The 21491-nt window shown below is 39.3% G+C and overlaps 1 protein-coding gene across 1 annotated transcript in view; it reads right to left on the reverse strand.

Moving 5' to 3' along the window:
• The window catches only part of LOC145410198 (DDB1- and CUL4-associated factor 13), a 41181-nt gene that overhangs the window by 17044 nt on the left and 2646 nt on the right, over positions 1-21491 (reverse strand). The window contains exons 2-3 of the mRNA XM_080280404.1: positions 8987-9183; positions 4251-4433 (exon numbers count right to left, since the gene is read on the reverse strand). Coding sequence (XP_080136530.1) covers positions 4251-4433; positions 8987-9183 — 380 coding nt within the window. The remainder of the gene's footprint in view (positions 1-4250; positions 4434-8986; positions 9184-21491) is intronic.

Raw genomic sequence — 21491 nt, forward strand, 5'->3', positions numbered from 1 at the left:
CTTCATCTCCAAGGTCATAACTGGTGATGAATCATGGGTTTATGGTTATGACCCAGACACAAAGCAGCAGTCATCACAATGAAAGTCTCCCAATTCACCAAGGCCAAAAAAACCGCGTCAAGTTTGCAGCAATGTCAAGTCGATGTTGACTGTTTTCTTTGATATCCAAGGGATTGTTCAAATGGAATTTGTCCCACCCAATCACTCTCTCAGCAGAAAGTTTTACTGAGAAGTTTTGCAGCGTCTGAGGGAGACCATCCACCGCAAACATCCAAAACAGTGGAAGAACAAGGACTGGGTCCTGCATCATAACAACGTCCCTGCCCACACATCAATTGTTGTCCTGCGGTTCCTGGCTTCCACTAATATGGTAGTCATTCCCCACCCACCCTATTCACCTGACCTTGCCCCCTGAGACTTTTTCCTGTTTCCCAAGCTGAAATTACATCTGAAAGGGCATTGATTTGACTCGATTGAGGTGATCCAGTCAGAATTACAGGAAGTGCTCAAGACCATCACGCCTGGAGCCTTCCAGGGATGTACTGTATGGACTCATGGAAAAAATGCTGGGACCACTGTATACATGCCCAAGGGGACTACTTCAAGGGCAACAGTGAGAACTAGAAGGTAAGGTAACTTGTTTTCCTACAATATTCAAATTACTGGAACTTTTGGGTAGCACCTCAAATATTCAGTAGCTGTCTCACTGATACAGGTCTCTGATGTGCAGACTGCATTTTCTCACAACTTGATTAATGTGTTCATTATAATTTGGTTTTGAATTAAATATACTGCATACACATGTGCTGGACAGAACTAGCTGGATCAAGCTGTGACTCGCCAATCTTCAGTGTTAGGGCATTATCAGCATCACCATTCCTCCTGTTTCCTCGAAAAATTTTTGTCTTAACATCATTCAGCTTAGACTACTCTTTGCCATCCAGACTTAAACATCAGTTATCGGGGATTCCAACTTATTCCTGGTATCATTAACCCCTTAACCGCGGGGCGTCACTTTCGTGACGCTTGGGAGCAAGAGATCATACCACGGGGCGTCGCTTTTGTGATTCTGTGTTATTTTGAATTCACCCGGGCTTCCAAGTGGGGGCTTGTATCATCTATCAGTACTGCCAATGTCCAACACTAGTCAGCACTCCTAATCTCATCTGTACTCCCATCCATTGTTGACAATTTAGCCATTTCTCCCCGTTCTTGACTCCCCTCCCTACCCCCCCTCCATTACACTATCCTCTCGCCTGCCCGGCCGTGCTACGCTAAGTAAATCTTCCCTGGAATTTTTCACTGATTTCATCCATTGAAATAAGCCCTATGCCCTATTCTTATACCAAATAATATATACAAGAAAGAAATAAGGTAAGTGAGAGTGCCATACACCTGGAATTGGCTAATTATCACCTGACAACACCTCACGTGCACTCGTTCACTAATTTTCGCTGTTTTTTCCCCTTGAAATATGCCATATAATCTATTTTCGTAATAAATATACATATAAGGAGGGAAGGGAGAAGCCTAAGTGATATTTACATTCACCTGGAACTACCTAATTTACAAAGTATTGTCTAGATTTCCTGCCAATCATTTCAGTGAAATACATAGCTGTTTCAAGAGCTACGTTGGTAGTACTGAATAACCCCAAAGTAGGCCTCAACCTAGGCCGGCCCTCCTTTATCAGTTCTCTCTCATCTTCCGAAGAGGAGGTACGGCTCATCCTCTTGCTGACTTCAGGGCCTTTTTTCACCCCCATGCAAAGGGCCCTGTGACCTTTACCCCCTACTAAACCTCGTGTGGAAAGAGGTAAAGGGCTGACAATTGATAAAAGAGTGACTACGATCTTTCTATTGAGTAAAACAGTGCAAGTGGAATTGTAAATAATGTGTAAATAATGTGTAAACAGCAAGTGAAAGTAATGAATGTAAATATACGTGAACAATGGAAAATAGTTTTATAAGTTACTTCAAGTGACAGTGCATAACACAGTGTAAATAAAATAGAAATGTAAATAACGTAAATAAAATAGAGAACGTAAATAGAAATGTAAATGAGTAGTATTATAAGAATACGAGTATATACCCTAGGAGTAATGAAAGTGAAAGTTTCACTATAGCATGTCTGAATACTATGAGTTATGAGAGTGAAGATGAAAGTGACATTCACTCTCAATGCCAGTATACAGGACGAGAAAGTGAATGCTACGTATTTTACTGAAAGAAATTGAATCCCTACGGTGACAATAAACTAATACTACTGAAGGAAACTTATGGATAAAGACTGTAGATATATATAAGTGTTATATAGTAACAGAAATATAAAGTGTGAGGGGGTTTTATGAATAATAAATGACAGAGTACCAAGAGCGAACTAGCGCAAGTGCGGCGGTCAGACGAGCTCATAATTTTCATTGCTTTCACAGTGGTTTTTTTTTGGGAGTATGGATCCCAAACTACTTGAAAATCATAGAGTAGTGTTTATAGTGTTAATATCTGGCTGTGGTAATCATATTACGGGTTGTCGGGAAGTGTAAAGTGGAGACTTCGTTACCCAACTTCAGAGGTCTCCACAAGTCCTACGGTAACCGACGAAGGCTCAACAAACATTCCAGGAGAAAGCTGAAGGTATGTGCCAAAAGCATATATAATTTTAATATTCTAGGACTAATAACTGATTTTTGGCAAATATTTTTTGAGAGTCTGTCGGAGCCCGAATAACCCCGCGGCACACGCAAAACATCGGTAAACATGCCCGCGGTGTAGGGGTTAATATCTGTCATCTTAACATAAAGCTGAGTGTCATCAGCATAAAAATGACAGAACACTCCATGTGCATCAAACAGATGATGATAAACTACTCGTTTAAACTGTGAATATAACTGGACCTAAAACAGATCCTTGAGGAACTTCAAACAGAAGTGGAACTGAGCACAAGTAAGTGCTGTCCACAACTACTCTCTGAGATGTGTCAGAATGATATGATTTAATTAGCACAAGAGCATCATCACAGACACCATTTTGCAGGTCATTTAGCAGTAGTTCACGAACTACTGTGTCAAAAGCCACAGAAAGAGCCAAAAGAAGCAAGACAATGGACACCCCATTGCAGGTGTTCAGAACCACATCATCATGAATCTTCATTACTGCAGTTTCAGATGAGTGGTATATCCTACATCAAATGAAACCTCAGAACCAAATAATCATGAATCTTCGTTGCTGAAGTTTAGTTGAGTGGTATATCCTACATGTTTAATGAAAAGGAAGAGCAACTCTGTTTTGTTCCACTAATGGTGCAAGTTGATCTAATATAGCTGGATCAATATCTTGGACAAGAATGACAGGTTGGAGACAGGACAATAGTTTAATATGCTCTCAACACTGAGACCAGGCTTCTTCAGCAGGGGCCAGAGCAAGGCATGTTTCTTGAACAGCACAAAGTTACTTTCTGGGACAGGATATCTTTTCATGTTATTCTTGCTAGCTCCGCATGATCTTACTGGACCTGGGATACAGTTTTACAGGTGGAATGGGTTACATCTAGCCTTTATCCCTTCAATTGAATGATGTACATTTAAACTTTATAGCTGCAACTTTTGGACAATTTTTTTCAGCTTATGAGACATTTTGAACAGGTGGAGATAAATGTACCAGACAATCCATGTAATCAAAAAGACTTTTCCTGGAATGAATAAAATTGCCTAGGAGCAAGGATAAACTAAAAAAATGTTACCAGATTCAGGAGTAATTAAATCCCTAAGATGAGCAGAATCACTGGAAAACAGGAAGAACAAACTACAAAGGATGTCACCTGAATTCAAGTGGTAAATGCCCATTAAATGAGATCAGTGCTCAATATAAAAATTTCCACGGGAACAAGAGGTGGCTCGTTTGACTGTTATGTAGTTTTTTCAAGGATATATGTGCAACGGCCATGGGTGAACAGAGGTACGGGAAGGTAGAAGGAAGGAGCTGTTGCAAGGAAAATAACAAAGCTGCAGGATTAAGTAAAATGGGAGAAGTACATGAGGGAAAAGGAGAACTGACTGGAAATATATTAACTAAAGCAGAGTGGAAAAGGAAGGTGAGAGAATAAATCTGGCAGCATGTGAGGGGTCACAAAATGAGGTAAAAGGGAAAAAAGGAATGGCAAAGTGGAATGAGGAAGTGAAACAAACATAAATGAGGAATGATGATGATGATAATGACATAATGATGATAGTAAATGATTAACATACAACTAACCTCACAGAGCCATGTGTCAGTTGGCATGTCACTTTGCTCCAAAGACCACCTCTTGATAGTCTTGTCATTGCCCACAGTAAAGAATGATCCACCATCTGGTGCACCCACAATGCACCACACCTGCCCATTATGTCCCTGTACACTCCACTGGCAGGACTTCTTGGGTAGGTCCCACAGTTTTAACTGCAGGGGGGGAAAAAAAATAAAAAAAATTGAAAATGTTACAGCAATCAATCCTATACTGTCATTCTCACTGCAATATGAAGAAGTGAAGTCTGGATCTTGTTGGAAAGACATAAGTCAAGAGTGAGAAGAACTGAAATCAGTCATCTGAGTTTACATGACAACACAGACAGACAAATGAGGAAGTTCAAGAGCTCTGTGGTGTTGATATGAATGAGTTGAAATGTGATAAATGAAGAAGTAAAAAGGAGCGCAATGGAAAACAAACAGAACCAGACTTAATGGTACTATTGGGGAAGTTTGTTACAGAGAAGTATTTGATTATGATATCTAATTTTATGAGCTGAGGATAAGGTTTATTAATAATGCCATGTAGGGTGAATGGACAGTGAAGGATTGACTAGGAGAGTGTATGTGTGATGTGGAAGGATAAAGGAACAAAGGGAAAATATGCATGAGGTGGAGAGATATGCAAATAGGTCTGATGCGAGAAGGAAGGAGGTCAGCCTGATGGTAGAGGAGAGGGTGGCATGGAGGCAATTTGTACGTGGCTACCTCTCCAGGATTATGGTGTCTGGCTATAGCTTGATGGATACATGACCCTTGATGAGACTATGTGATAAAAAACCTCCAGTCACCTCTTAGGGATTGAACCTATGCATGGCCATCACTCTACTGGGGGATTCTAATCAGTGGACTGTGGGGACTTACTATAATTATTAACTGATATTACCATTAACAGTACCTGAGAATATACTGGCAAATCGGCTTTAAAGATACCAGCTAAACATTAAGATGCAATTTTTCTGTGATTCAACATAGTTTTAAGAAAAAAATATATACTGTATACACATATAAATATGGGTATTTATAAAGCTGATTCACAGTTGTATTAAAAAAACAGCATAAAGGCGTGAAAATGCTCCTAATTTCTGAGTCATTTATGGCATCCCTGTAATTGTTAGATGTGATCAACCTGTGCCTCACATTACACAGTGTGGTTTGCAAAAACACATAAAGGCCAGACATACTCTGTCATCATCATATGCTCCAGAAATTATCATCATAAGTTGTGACTTGTCCACACCTTAGTCATCATCATCATCATCCTGACCTCCTTTCCCATCCTTGGGCAGGGTGAGGAGTAGCAATGTCTAGACAGCCCAATTTTGCCCACTCAGATGGGCCACACTTCCATTCACTCATCATTCAAGCCCTCAGAATCCTGGCACTATCTGATTCGTCAAAAACTTCCACCACGTTCTGTAGCTTCACATAAACATATCCTATAGAGTCAATCCGGATGCTGTCACGTTAAAAAGGGGTGCCAAATCCCTGATCATGCACTTCTCACAACATTCATCCAGCCAGCCTGATCTCTTGTCAGTCCCTTAACCTCACTAATTTCCATACCTCTCTTCCTCACACACTCATCCACCATATCCCACCATCTTCTCCTTGACCTACTTTGCCTTCTCCTTCCTTCAAATTCACTCAGATATACCTTTTTCACCACTCTGTTGTTATCCATTCTCTCCACATGGCCATACCATCTCGATACACTCTCTTCTATTCTGATATCCACAGACTTCCTCACTCCGCATCTTTCATGAATCACATTATTTTGTATCCTATCCACTATGTACTCCACATACATTCCTCAGCAGTCCCATCTCCACTGCTCTTAGTCTTGACTTTTCATTTTCATGCCATACCATAGTCTCACATCCATATGTTAAAGTTAGGACTAACACTCCTTCACGTAAGCCTCGTGGACCTGCAACACTCAAGCCTCTGTTTCTTATCAAGGCCTTCATAGCACCAGCTACTTTCTTTCCTTGTGTCATTCTACTTTCAACATCTTTTGCACATTCTCCTCTCTTTTCTATCACTATACCCAGGTATTTGAACTCTTTCACCAATTCCAGTCTCTCTCCATTCACTGTAACATCACACTGGTAGTCATCTTCTCTTTCAATTACCATCAATTTACTCTTTTCTACATTTACTCTCAAGGCACGACACTCACAGATATCAGCAAAAATCTGCACTAGTCTACCAAGCTCTTGTCCAGTATTTGCAAGCAGCACTGCATCATCAGCATAGAACAAATATGAGATATTCCATCCATCACCACTCATTACCAACACCATCCCTCTCTCCGTTACTCGTGTTTTACCTCTCTCATCACCCCATCCATATACAATAAATATACTGAACAAACATGGGGACATCACACAACCTTGTCGCATCCCCACAAAGATCGTGAACCATTCCCTTAGATGCCCATTTACCCTTACAAATGCCTCACTACCATCATAAAAACTCCTCACAGCTACCATCTACACCATACATGCGCAAAACTTTTCACAATCCTTCTCTATCTACTTTGTCGTATGCTTTTCCCAGATCCATAAATGCCATAAACACCTTATAGTCCTTCTCACAAGCCTTCTCCACTATCTGTCTCATTGCAAATATTTGATCCACACATCGTCTGCCACTCCTAAAGCCACCCTGTTCATCTCTCACTAGGACTTCTGATATCTCTCTTACCTTTTCAGTAATAATTCTCCCATATACCTTCTCCACAACTCAATAAACTTTTGCCATGATAATTCTTGCACTCACTCTGCTCACCTTTATATTTGTACAGGGGTACAAGCATAGCCTTTTTCTGCTCTGCTGGCACAGTTTCATTCATCCATGCCTTTTTACATATCTCCAACAAGCACTTCATTCTGCTCTCTCCGCTACACTGAATCATCTCTGAATACACCTAATCAACCCCAGCTGCTATCCCATTTTTCAGTCGCTTCACAGCGTTGTTCACCTGTGTGAGTGTCACGTTTCCTGGCACTGCATCCCTTCTCTGCACACACCCCAAACTAATCATGTTTACAGCCGCTCTGCTCAGGTTTTCAAAATATTCTTTACATCTGGTCCTTACTTTATCCCCATGACTTAATAATCTACCAATTACATCCTTCACAATTCACATTTCTTTCTGTTGTCACTTATACATTTCCACACCTCTTTCCAGAATAACTTCCAATATTCTGAGTAGTTTTCATTCATTTTTCCTCCTAGATCGTCATTTACCTCCTCCTTTTTCCTCTTCACTGGTATCTTTACGTGCTTGTTGCTCTCAGTATAATCAGTTCTTACTTCAACTGAACCCCTGTTCAGTAACCACTCTAGCCACTTCTTCCTCTACTGCTCTCTTCACCTCTTCATCCCACCATGCTGTACCTTTCATCTTTGTTGTTACTCTTGCCACACCACACACTGCTTTAGCATTCCTAACTAAGCAATCCATACTATATATGCATTCCACTGGCTGCCCAGATCCATTTCATTCCAATTCACTGATTCCAACTCCTCCCCTAATTTGGTCCTGTATTCATCTGTCATTTCTTTGATCCTCAGCTTGTCGACTTTCAATCTTTCTCCCTGACTGCTTCTCTTTCTCCTGGTCCACCGCACTCCTCTCAATTTGATTTTGCATACCACAATCATAAGATCTGACAGACCTCTACACCTTAGTACTCTCTTTTAACAGCCTACTCAAGGTCTTACTGCATAATACCTTTACGGTAAGGTAAAAGTGGAGGCAGACACCACGAGGCACTGACCTGCAGTGCGCATCTCTGTAACATAGGCCTTTGAGCCTGTGGTGGATAATTTAGGCCTTTGAGCCTGTGGTGGATAATTCATCCAGTATCATGGAATACAAGGCCACTACATTATCCAGGTTACCACAGTTACCTTTTGTGGGTGTTACCCTGGATACTCATTTTACCTACCACCCCATGAAGGGTGGTTGGACACCTGAGTCAAGTGATGCCAGCTGTCTGCATAAGGAACTGAACCCTCCACCCCTCCTTTTTTTTAACGAAAAGAAGAAGGAACCAAAGGCCAGGAGCCTGCAAATTGTTCCCTCCAAGGAAAAACAAAAGCAAGATAAGAGAGAGCCATCTTTTCACGGTCAGCAATGCTAATCATGGCCACCACAGCTGAATAATAAGTAGAGTGCAATAATTCCTTATTTAACATGCTTTAACTTACATTTCATATTACAGCTGTTCATTACCACATTTTCACATACAGTACTATACAAATGTTCATTACTAAGCAGTCAGCATGTGCAGTGAAAAGTCATGGTTGAATGAACTCACACTACCATTTATTTCAATATATCACTTCTCTTTTGGTAATTTAGCAATTAACTGTGGACTTAAAAAAAATAAATAAATAAAAATAAATAAAAAAAGGAAAGATGATATGGACTTACTATATACTGTACCTGTAATGTCTTTGCTGATTAATAATGGACTTATTTAATTATAACAAGCCAAAAGAGCAAAGAAAGAACATTAAATCTGACACCTTAAACAAGGACTTAGTCATATGACCTTTACTGAAAAATAACCCAAGAATGTAAGGCAGAAAAAAAAAGTTATACTGAAGTTGACTGGCCCCCACACTAAGAAGCTTCTGCAAAAGTGTGTGGCTAAAACTAAGAGATGAAAGAAAATTGAAGATGGACTGACCTCACCCTCAACAGTGCCTGAGAACACACAGGAGAGGCGTGTGGGGTGGCGGCAGATGGCTGACACACCCTCAGAGTGAGTAAGGCTGCCCACAAATGGCTTGGCAAATACTCGCTCCAGCTTGGTTGCATTTAATGCCAACTTGTACTCCCGCGCTGCCTCAAATGGGTGAAGATCTGGGTCATAGTTCCTCTGTACTGTGCAAAAAATAAACTGATTACAGTTCTCATAATTTTCTCCATTTCTTTGTACTGTATTATTCACATCTCCACATGATTTACTTACCTCAGAATAACCTGTTGGTACAGTAATGGGTAAATTAATGAAGGCTACATCTACTATAACTGCTTCACTCTGAAAAGTCTCTCCAAAGCTAAAGTACTCAGGAGATAACAATAAGTCAATAAAATTGTTACTTTAACTTGGTGACATCAACACCAATTTGTACTCTCATGCAGTCTCAAATAGGAGAAGACCCAGATAAGCTCCTTTGCACAGAAGAACATGAAAAACAACCCTTCAGCCCAGGTGCAGCACGTGAAATTTATTCCTGCTGCTATTAGACTTTGATTTGACTTAGGAGTGCACCCTAGAAGTCTATCAATCTTACTATCTATTTATTGCCAGAGGCCTTAATACTGTAAGGGGTGGCCACAAACAAATCGCCTCCATGTCACCATGTCCTCTGCCATTTTGTTGCCCTCCCCCCAGCTCACATCCACCTCTCTCATATACCTCTCCACTCCATCCCTCCATCTCATCCTTAGCCTCAGCTCACTCACATACTCTCCTTGTTAGTCTCTCACTCTCCATCCTCTCACCCTTGAAGTGCACGAGTTAATTTGAAAAGTATCCTAAGGTGAGTAAAACTGGTTGGAAACAGCAGAAGTAAAATGACATGTGACTGTACTGTGGAGTGAAACTGATGGGAGTTCTAATTTACTCCTTTACATGGTGTCTTAACCCACTGGTAAACATACAATACAGTTTAGTTTAAGCATCAGAAATATTTTACTGATTCACTTTCTCTTCTCCCAGGTTGTTTTCTATATTTTTCTAATATTTTTTATGGTGGTAAATGACTGTTTACAGCTGATTTTACTTTCCTATTGCATTTAACAATGCTCATTCTGATTCACTTGTGTTTATTTTTTAAGCATAATGGCAGGCTGTCAACATACTTAAATCAACAGAAATTTATTCTTAATAAGGCTAACGGGATGATGGGATTGATAGGAAGAACTTTTGGTGCCCTAGATGAAATTACCGTATGTTCCGAATTTTGTATGTGACAATGGTGGGACCACTGAAGGAATACGCAAATCAAGTGTGGTGCCCATATGGGGTAAAGGATATAGAGGCTGTTGAATCTGTTCAGCACACGGCCACCAAGTTAGTACCAGCATCGAAAAATCTGACCTATGAGGAGCAATTAAGGAAGCTAAATCTACCAATGTTGGCATACAGAAGGTTGAGGAAGATATGATTGAAACAGTTAAAATAGTAAATGGCATACTGCATATGATAAGGAGGTTACTGAAAATCTTTTTCTGATGAATCAGGACTCTACAACATGGGGAGGTAGTAAGAAGATTTATAAAAGAGGAATCAGGTTGGCTATCAAGAAGCATTCTTTCTGAAATAGACTGGTAAACATTTGGAGGTCTTCCAGATACTGTGGGTAACTCGAGAAATGTTAAGATATTTGAAAAGAGGTTGGATGAAGTATTGAAAACACAAGAATAGAGGTTTGATTTCAAAGCCAAAATTCAGTGTCAATGACACAACCACCACGACCATGCAACTATGGAAATAAATGCTCGAGATCTAGAGCTGGAGTCATAGGCTCAATAATGAGCATCTTCCAGAATTCTTCTGTAAGCATCTGTATGCATTATTACAGCCGTACTAGCCCGACCTTACATATTCATTACCTATCCACACCTGACCCAATCTAACCTAACAAAACAATACAACCTAATCTAATAAAACTTACCAAACCAAACCTAATCTAACATAACCTAATATAACCCAATCTAACATAACCTAACAGTTACTTAACCAGACATGCTGAAATGGAAAACCTAAAAAATACTGGTACAGCTGAGTAGCTTTTAGTCCACCAATACACCCAGGAAACAACATGCACTGGGGTTACAAAACATGGGTTAAAACAAGAGGGAAACAAAATCACTATGACGCAATAATTTACTACAAGAACCAGACTGATGGACTATGCAGGATATACAAACAAATACCAGCTATGAACAGTTACAAACAAGTGATCACATCACCAACAAAAATAATAGAAAACACGACTACCATTATAGATCACCTATTATGCAACAGGGAAGAAATGATATCACAATCTAGGGTCACTGAGTCAGGACTTAGTGATCACTTCATCACTTACTGCACAAGAAAGGCTTATAAAAACTTTATTGGTAGACACACAAAAAATAAATAAATAAAATCAGATCATTCACAAATTATGACCCTCAAACATACATAACTAAACTAAGAAATGCAGACTGGTCATTAGTACACAAGAGCAGGAATGTAAATGACACCTGGGCACGTTTTAAAAGCATCATTACAAAGATAATGGATGAGGTAGCCCTTTTGAAGGAAAAAAGAATAAAAAACAGGACAGAACCATGGATAAGTAAGAAATTACTCCCACAAATAGAATACACAGACAAACTTTTGTGTAAACTCTCGAAACACAAGCATGATAACAAACTAAGATGTCAGTTCAACACAGTAAGAAACAGGTTAAGCAATGATATCAAATCAGCTAAAGCAGACTATCTTTACAATAAGGCAAAGGAACACATGTATCACCCCAAAAATCTCTGGAAACATTTAAAATTGACAGGGTACAGCCAGGAAATATCAGAATGCCCAAACATAATACTGAACATTGAAGGGGAAACATGTCATGTCAAAGTCTGAATAGCTAAGCATTTTAACACGTTTTTTACTACTGTTGCAGCTACACTAGCAAGGAAATTCCCGCAACCTTTTAGAAATTACAGTACAGTGCAGTACAATACAAAAATTTCTACAGAAGCAAAGGGTTGCCTTAAACAGCTTCTTCCTTTGTAATGTTACAGTTCAATATCCAGTACCTATCAGGAACTAAGCAATCTTAACACAAGTATGGGCACCGGACCAGATATAATACCAGCTAGGTTTCTGAAAGATGGAACTATGGTAATTGCAGGACCCTTAACACGCCTGATCAACTTGTTAATAGGCATTAACTCAGTACAGTAAAACCTCGATATAATGGACTTCAATACACTGGAATTCGTTTTTATCGGAACCGAGGAGCTACCGGACTAAATTCTTATATATCGGAAAAAGTACAATAAAGCTAGAAGCAGTCCGGACTTCCTGACCACTTCAGCTATGTTCACCACAATAAGGTAAATAATAGACAGGTTTAACAGTGTACAATACTGTATTATTACATGTGGTACAATATACCATTTGATAATTGAAGTGAATGTATAATACAGTACAATACTGTAATGGCAGTGAAAACAGTTTAAAAACCATTGGTGTGATCCGGACTAATGTCTGATGTATTAGAAACAGTCCGGGTTAGCAGGGGGAAGTCCAGATGTTGCTTTTATCAGAATTTCGCTTTTTTTTGGAATGGCCTGGGCCTCAGTTAGACACTTTGCCAGATCCTGTCTCAGAAATCTGCCACTACGTTCGCTTCCGTTGCCCAGCTCTGATGCGGGGTAGGCATTGAAAAAGTAGCCAGTGTTCAATATTTTTTAAATTTTGACACAAAGTAAAACACCTCAAAACAAATTTTACTCATCAAATTACTCAGCTGACATGATATGCTACAAAGAAATTACAACATGGGAGCCTTTTGATTATATATAATGTAATACTATTTTGTAAAACTCAGCTTTCGTCAGTTTACTCACCTCTTTAAGCATAACACAGAGACAAAACCTAGGCAATTGTACTAGAACCATCCATAAAGCAAGATAACAGTGAGAAAAATATTTGCCATTAGTTAGTATCCTCAAAAGAAATTAGATATGAAGCTGCAGATTTGGCAGCATCTTTCGATATGCTGCCCTGCCTGACATTCTGTTCTCGGGCGCCTGTCTTTTTTCACCATCTGTTTGAGCTTGTCCTTGTTGTACCCCAAATATGGTACACCTCTTTCTTTGAGAAACCCTCATAATTCTGGAACGGTCCATTCTTTTAAATGTTTCCCTGACTCCATTGCACAGTTTAGTAAGTGTACTACACCCAACCCCTCCCTACATTCACCTGTAGTTAAAGTGTTGTACCGTGCTGCCGTTTTGTTTTGTTTAACATGGCTGATTCACTAAATAAGCATTCATTAAGTAAATAACTTTCAGCGGAACAGCTTACTTCTTTAATGCATGCTAAAACACACACATCAGAAGTCCTGAAGGTGATCTCTTACTAAATGCACATGACTTATTCAAATACAGTATGTATATGAAAACAGACAGCACACTATTTTAGTCTTCAAGCTACAATTCTCTGAAAGCCTGGTTATTCTTTCTTTACAGGTATATACAGTCATCCCTTTCAGATCTAGAAACCCCAAGTCCCAGACATTTTGGGCTTGAGTCCATTAGTCCAAGCCCTGGATTATTCCCTATGATATCTGGACACCTGGGACACCAAAAATGCCCAAAAAATGTCAGAAAAAAAAAAAAAAATGTGTTCATCCCTACTCTAAATATGCCATGCAGTGACCGACAGCTGTGTTTTGGTGCATAGTTCTGGTGACGTCCGCTAAAACACTCCTGCATCCTCCCCATCTCCTGTCTACCTACCGTCATGACTGCACGCTCGTCGCCATGGCTGCCCATGTGCTCTTTTGTGGTAGTGCCTTACCTCTGACAGTAAATAAACTGCAATACCTCGCCACTAGATCACATGGGAATTTACAGTGTTGTGCAATGTTAAGAAATTAGAATTCAGAGTGCAAAAGATTAAGTGCAGAGTGCAACACTAACATGTTGCAACTGGTATGGCACAAGTAAGAACAGAATGTGCAGTGTTAAACAATTATAATTCACGGTACAAAGGATTACGTACAGCACAACACTGGAATACTGTTCATTCTTCAAGTGCACCTTCACCACTAGCAGAGCCATAGAAGAGGCAGGTTAATCTTTGCAACAGCCACAGATGTGTCGTAAGTACCCTGTACCCTGTACACTGCTTAATATTTTCCTTACTTCTAATTTCTCATTCTCTGGTTCCTTTTCATTTATTTTATGGTTTCCGTCCATGTGAATAGCGTCTTAAATAGGTGCTGTGCATGTCTGGTAGGGAATTATTTAGGTGACTTTCAAAGTTATGTTGGGTTGGGGTCTATAAGTACCTGTCCAGGGGCATTTTTCCCAAGTCCTGGACAAGACCAAGTCCTGAAAGTTGCTTGGACCCTATTACATCAGATCATGGAGAGATTACTGTACAGGTATATGCAGTTGACTGAATAGGAAAAAAGATTCCTATAAATAGTAACATTATTATTAACTTAGTATTAAGTACAGTTTCACAGTCTTGAAAACCCTGCAAAAATATTTAATCAAGGCTGGGCGACACTAGACCACCTGGTGGCAGACCTCTAAAACAGGGTTTAGTGAAGCCTCTACTGTAATTAATCCATTATAGTGAGGTTATACTGTACTGTATCAGATGAGCTCCACGAAGCACTAGTAAAACCTCTATAAAAAGGGTGACAAACATTATGTAAGTAACTACAGACCAGTTAGTATACTCTGCACAGTGTTGAAGATTCTGGAAAGAGCTGTATATACACAAATCATAACAAACCTAAATCAATATGACATTTTGTATATTTCTCAGTCAGGCTTCAGAGGGGCATACTCTACAGAAACATGTCTCATTCACCTTACAGACTTTATAAGATCAAACATGTCAGCAGGTGAATACACTGGTATGGTTCTGCTAGATCTTCAGAAAGCATTCGACACAGCTGATCATGGCATACTCTGTGACAAACTGCAAGCCAAGGGAATGGAATCTGTTAACTGGTTCGGATCATACCTCAGCAACAGAAAACAAAAAACAAAAAAGTTAATGAAGTAGAATCAGAATTGATGAACATAACCTGTGGGGTGCCACAGGGAATCATGCTTGGTACTACTATTTTTGTGCTGTCACTGACATGATTCTGAGTGTCAACTGTACACGTATGTTATAATGATGCAGATGACAGTGTACTTCTTGTACTGTATCTGGAAAGAATCCTAAATTAATACCAGACATTCTATCCAAAAACCTTGAATCCTGTTAAAAGTGGCTTGTAGACAATAGATTATCACTACATCTGGGGAAAACAGAATCCATATTATTTGGTTCAAAAAGGAAATTACAAGCAGCTGAGAATTTCCAAATAAAGAACACTAGGATATGTAAAAAATATATAATATAACTGTGAACACACTGCAGCAAGAAATTAATGCATTATAACACTGACAGAAAACAAAAACGTTAACAACGATCATCCCGGGCCTCATGCATTGGGTGCTTGCATGCATGCGCGCGGGTGTGTGTGTGTGTGTGTGTGTGTGTGTGTGTGTGTGTGTGTGTGTGTGTGTGTGTGTGTGTGTGTGTGAGGAAAGAAGGCACATTTGTATTCTTGGAAGCCATCATGATGCTATAAACCAAGGCTGAGGGGCAACAAAGTTTACAAATAATGTAATAAGTGAAGCATGGAGACCACTCAGGGCACGTCCGTTACGGAGAAAGATCCGGGCTGAACTGAGCAGCATGGCGCAGAGACATTGTTTGGAGGGAATTCCCCGCACAGGAACCCTTGTTCGGACTCGTGTCGCTTAAATCGTATTTCTATCTGAATTAAAATCATTTGTCCAGCGGTCAAAAAGATCCAAATTATCCGATATCCGAGTTATGGGGTTCGAATTAGAGGGGGTTTACCGAAATTAATACTTTGGCAGTACCTGTTGTGAAATATTTAGGACCCAGACTGGATGCTATTATGTCTGGGGATGAAATAATTAGGGATCTGCCGATGGTATCAGTATTGGCAGTATCTGCCTTTTTCTGTAGTATCGGTATCGGTATCAGCAAGGTAAAAATATGGCCGATATTCTGATACTTTTCTTTGCCTTTTATTTCTTATTCACACAAGCAGATTATCAACTTAGCAAAATATTTTATTAGTCCAACTTCCTAAGGTCATAATTGCCACTTGGTACTTGAGAACTAAGTCAACTAATTAAGATCATGGATACTGAATTACACTACTGACCTCAGCTCCGTATTGCATGAGAAGTTGCACTCTTAGGGTCACTACTCTCCATGTGCTCAACATACAGGTGGATGCTGGGTAAAAGTTCACAAACTATAGATACTATTTCAATTTCAGCTCTATGAGTCTATGACTTTCCTTGTCTTCTTTTTTTTTTTTTTTTAACTGTCAGTACCATGCAATTATAGGCCTATAGTTACTTCCAGCTTCCCCTATTTCTAATATTAAAATACAAGTAATTCTATACTTTTATAATATAAGCTTACAGAAGTTACAGATTAAACACAGGGTAATCAGAATAAAAAAGTATCGGTATTGGTATCGGCAAAGCATCGGCCATTTGTTAGTATCAGAGTATCGGCATCGGTTGAAAAGTGGGTATCGGTATCAGTATCGGCCAACATCTCGGTATTAGCACATCTCTAGAAATAATGGAATCAATAGTAAAAAAGTCTACCAGCAGACTAAAATTCCTTTACAAACAGGCAGGAAGTTTGCCAACAGTAACAAGGAAGACCCTGTGTTGGGCACTCGTACAATGTCGCACAGAGTATGTGATATTAGCATGGGACTCTGCCCTCACCAAAAAATCAAAACAGACGCCCCAAGTCCTTCAAAACAAAATATACTGAATTTAGAACCTATATCACATGTAGGCTATCATGAACTAAAAGAACTTGGAATATTATGGGTAGCAGACAGGGCAAAGCAACTGAGACTACACAATACTGTACCTACAAAATCTATATGATGTTGCACCTGAATATCTACAAGAAAATTTTGTAAAATCTAAGGCTTGTGCTAGCCATAATACGAGAGGCAGAATGTTAAATTTTGATGTACCAAGCATTAAAGGTCAAGAAGTGTGTACATTCTTCTATGTGGCAACCAAAGACTGGAACAGTTTGCCTCACAGTATAAAGGCAAGCAGAAGCCTTCATTCTTTCAAGAAAAATCTGAAAAGATATCTTCAACAGGCAGCCTCTGTCAGAGATGCTTATGTACGAGGTGCTGCCCAAAAGTTCCAGTAATTTCAACAGAGGGTGCCAACCATTTGCAGTTTTGCCTTTTGCTGCTAGGAGAAGTCAGCAGCACCCCTTGTGCAACAGTATGGTCCCAGCCATGTCTGTGAGCAGACATGTTGTTGAACTACACTTACTATTGTAACGTGGTGTGTAGGTGGTTTGGAGGTTTTGCAATGGCGGACCAATGGCACAGCAATGGCAAGTCGATGTTGATCGTTTTCTTCAATATCCAAGGGATTGTTCACAAGGAATTCGTCCCACCTGGTCAATCTGTCAGTGGAAAGTTTTACTGTGAAGTTTTGCAGCATCTGATGGAGAACATCCATCGCAAACGTCAAGACAGTAGAGGAACAAGGACTGGGTCCTGCATCATGACAACGTCCCCGACCACACATCAGTTGTTGTCCGGCAGTTCCTGGCTTCCATTATCAAAGCAGTCATTCCCCACCCACCCTATTTGCCTGACCTTGCCCCCTGCAACTTTTTCCTGTTTCCCAAGTTGAAATTATGACTGAAAGGGCATTGATTTTACTCGACTGTGGAGGTCCAGACAGAATCGCAGGAGGTGCTAAAGACCATCACGTCTGAAGCCTTCCAGGGATGCATGGACTCGTGGAAAGGACGCTGGGACCACTGTATACATGCCCAAGGGGACTACTTCAAAGGCGACAGTGAGAACTAGGAGGTAAGGTAACTTACTGTCCTACAATAATCAAATTACTGGAACTTTTGGGTACCAGCTTGTATTTTTTTACTACCAAACACTTCAGAGTCATTGTCAGTTTTAAGTATATTACTGACAAACTGATATTCTATATTTATTATATTCTTGTGTTTGTAAATTAATATAACTTAAGCTGATATTACCTTTGGAATAAGACTAAATACTCCTCCTTGCCCCCAGCTGATCCTGATCCCAAAAGAAGGACCCTAATGGAACTATGCCACACAGGCCTCATGGGGTTATTCTTGGTTGGTTTCAAGCATGGCTGGTACTTTTAAACACTTGTTCAATGCTTAATGTGCCACTCTGATTGTACTGTATATGCCAAACTGAATAAAATTATTATTAGATTAACACCATAAAAATTAGAAAAATATGGAAAGCAACCTTCAGCAATAAAAAGTGAACTGCTAAGGTCTTTCTAATGCTTAAACTAAACCATACATTTCCAGTCCAGTCCAGCAGAAGGCGTGAGATAAGTCTTTATAATGGCTCTCACTTTCTCGTGTTTATTTATTTTTCTTAAATAGTTTCAGTATTATTATTATTATTATTATTATTATTATTATTTTAACTACAGCATTTTATATACATCTTTTCTTTTCCGTTTCCATCTTCGTTCTGTACTTCATGGATAATGGCTATTTTTTACTTTATTTGTTATATTTTCTAATGTAATTCTTGGCTTATGTTGTTTCTTTTTGCCCAGATTCTACTGATGAAGTCCTTCCTGATTTCAGTTTCTTCATACTGTAATTTGATATATCAAATGCTAGCATGTTTGCTATTCTGTCTTCTTTGTTTTTTTTTTAATGTTCTGTATGAATTGAAAATTTCGTCCTACATCATTGTATTCAGTACAGTCCAGTAGGAAGTGTTCTAGTGTTTCTAAGTTGCAGCATGGACATTCCTCTCTTTTTCTCTGAAATCTATTTTTTGATTTAAAGTGAGTAAGTTTGTTCTAGCTCTTACAAGTATTTTGGTACCTATCATGCTGTCAACCCAGCTTTCCTCTTTTATGTTATTCTTGTACTTTTTACATATATTAAGTGTTGATTTTGTTTATGTTTCTGTTCTCCACTTTGCTGTGTCCCATTCCTTTATTCTATTCACAATATTCTCTTTGGTCATTCTACTTGTCAGTTATATTTATATTTAGCTAGTTCATTCATATATCATTTTAGTGTTTTTATCCATTTTGTTTCTTCATTTTCAAATTCTTTTATAAACATTTCCCTAACAAGTTCATTTCTGTCCTCTTTTCTTAAGTACTCACTTGGTTGGCTACCCCATTACAATTTAACAGTATGGTTCAGTATGAATCCATTTTTCAAGAAATAGGGCAGCCCATACCTGCTGGCACACCAGCCCCATTTCCAGTACACATCATCATCAGGATAGACCGTACTATGAATCGTATTCAATATAATCGAACAAGATGTGACCTAGTTGTGAGTGGAGGGACTTTTTAAATGATACAACTGAGTCAGTGCTAACAGCATCACCTGACAGAGAATTCCAGAGGTCTATACGTCTAATACTGAAAAACCTGCGTCTACACTCGGCTGAAGTCCGGGGCTTGGCCACCTTGACTTTATGGTCCCTGGTGTGAGTTAATGAAGAAAGAGAAAGCTCAGGCAGTGCAATCAGGGACTGGTGATGGATGATTTTCCAACATTTAATAAGGTCAGCTCTGATCAGTCTCCCTTTTACAGAATAGAGGTCCAGGTTTTTCAGACATTCAGCATAACTGAGTTCGGACAGGCCACTGATTTGGTTAGTCCATCTGCGCTGTACGGACTCCAGGAGCCCCAGGTCACCGTGGCAGCCTGTATTTCATACAGTGGAGCCAACTCCAGGATAGGTCTGATGTGGGATTTGAACAAAGTCAACATAAAAAGCATGCTTTGTAAAATGTAATTTAATTTTCCTGTCTCTAGCTCCACTTGAAGCAGCTCCAATCTCTCCTCTTAAGGCACAATTTGCTGTATATGTGGAAACTTGTAATACTGCCCTATATACTGAGTTTTCAGTATTCTGTAGTTTTGTTACTTCCTCTTCTGTAAAGTCTACTACCTCTTCTGCATACAGTATTGTTGCCAGTGCTAGCCCTTTCCAATAACTTTTTCCTATCATAAGCCTGTTGCAACATCTTGCAACAACATTGTACGTCATATTTGCTAATGGATTTGCTTTGTTTAATCTTTGCCTTTTATACTCTGTAAAGCAGTTTTTCTTGCTTGTGATAATGACTCCTAAATAGGTGATGGATTCACATATTTGGATGTTTTCAATGCTCGGTGATTGTTCCTTGTTATTGTATATAATTATTTTACTTTTCTCTTTATTTATCTTCAATCCATAACTCTCTGCTACCTCCTGAATAAATCTAATGCTCTCCCCTGCTTCCTCCACTGAATGAGACAACATTAGTCCGTCATCAATATATTTTTGGTTCTCTGAAATATTCATTCCTGAATCCTACATCTGCTGCTTCTAGTCTATTTATTATTTCATATGTTATTAATAGGAACAAGAGCGTTGATGCATTACAGTCTTGCTTGATGCCATTTGCCATGCCAATGGTGGTTTGCTTTGTCCCATTTAGATATGTCTGTTTTATCATCTGTATATACTGTTGTATTTGCCTTCTTAGTGTAACTGGTAAAATACAGTATATGGTAGAATACTCATTGATAGGGTTAGGCATATGACAGAGGAGCTAGTTGGAGAAGAACAAGGGGGATTTAGGATGGGAAAAGGGTGTGTAGATCAGATATTTGTTTTAAGATGTTTTAGTGTATACTGCCTTCATGGACTTGGAGAAAGCTTATGACAGAATAGATGGGCAAGGTACAGTAAAAGTCCAATTCTTCGGCGTCCAATTCCCCGGCAAATCTGACATTTCGGCAGTTTTGAGAAATAGTCCCATTTACAAAAATCTCTGATCGTTCGGCAGATTTTCCGATTTTTTTCGTCAGTCTTGAAATTCTCCATGAGGCTTGCCAGCTAGCTACCCGCCTTTACCCGCCTTAGTGAGTGAGATGGTGGAAGTGATGGAACGAGTCTACCACTGCCATGAAGTATGTTCACTAATTTCTTTATTTTTCATATTCATGTATAGTACTGTATTCATTACAGTATTGTACAGTATCAAACAGTATACAGTACTCTCTCCAAACACATTTGTAATGATATGAGTAGTGATGATAGTGTTCACCGAAACATATAAAGTACTGAGTGGGTAGGGTTTTTGATAATAATACAGTAAGACCTCACTATAATGGACTAATTGGGGCCAAAACCATTCCGAAAAATACGAAATTCCAATAAAAGCAACATCCGGACTTCCCCCTGCTAACCCAGACTTTTTCCGATATATCAGACATTAGTCCGGATCGCAAGAATGGTTTTTAAACTGTTTAGACTAGCACTGCAGTACTG

This window comes from Coenobita brevimanus, chromosome 84 (assembly GCF_032717465.1).
Source record: "Coenobita brevimanus isolate Jiangsu-jjx chromosome 84, ASM3271746v2, whole genome shotgun sequence".
NCBI classification, from domain to species: domain Eukaryota; kingdom Metazoa; phylum Arthropoda; class Malacostraca; order Decapoda; family Coenobitidae; genus Coenobita; species Coenobita brevimanus.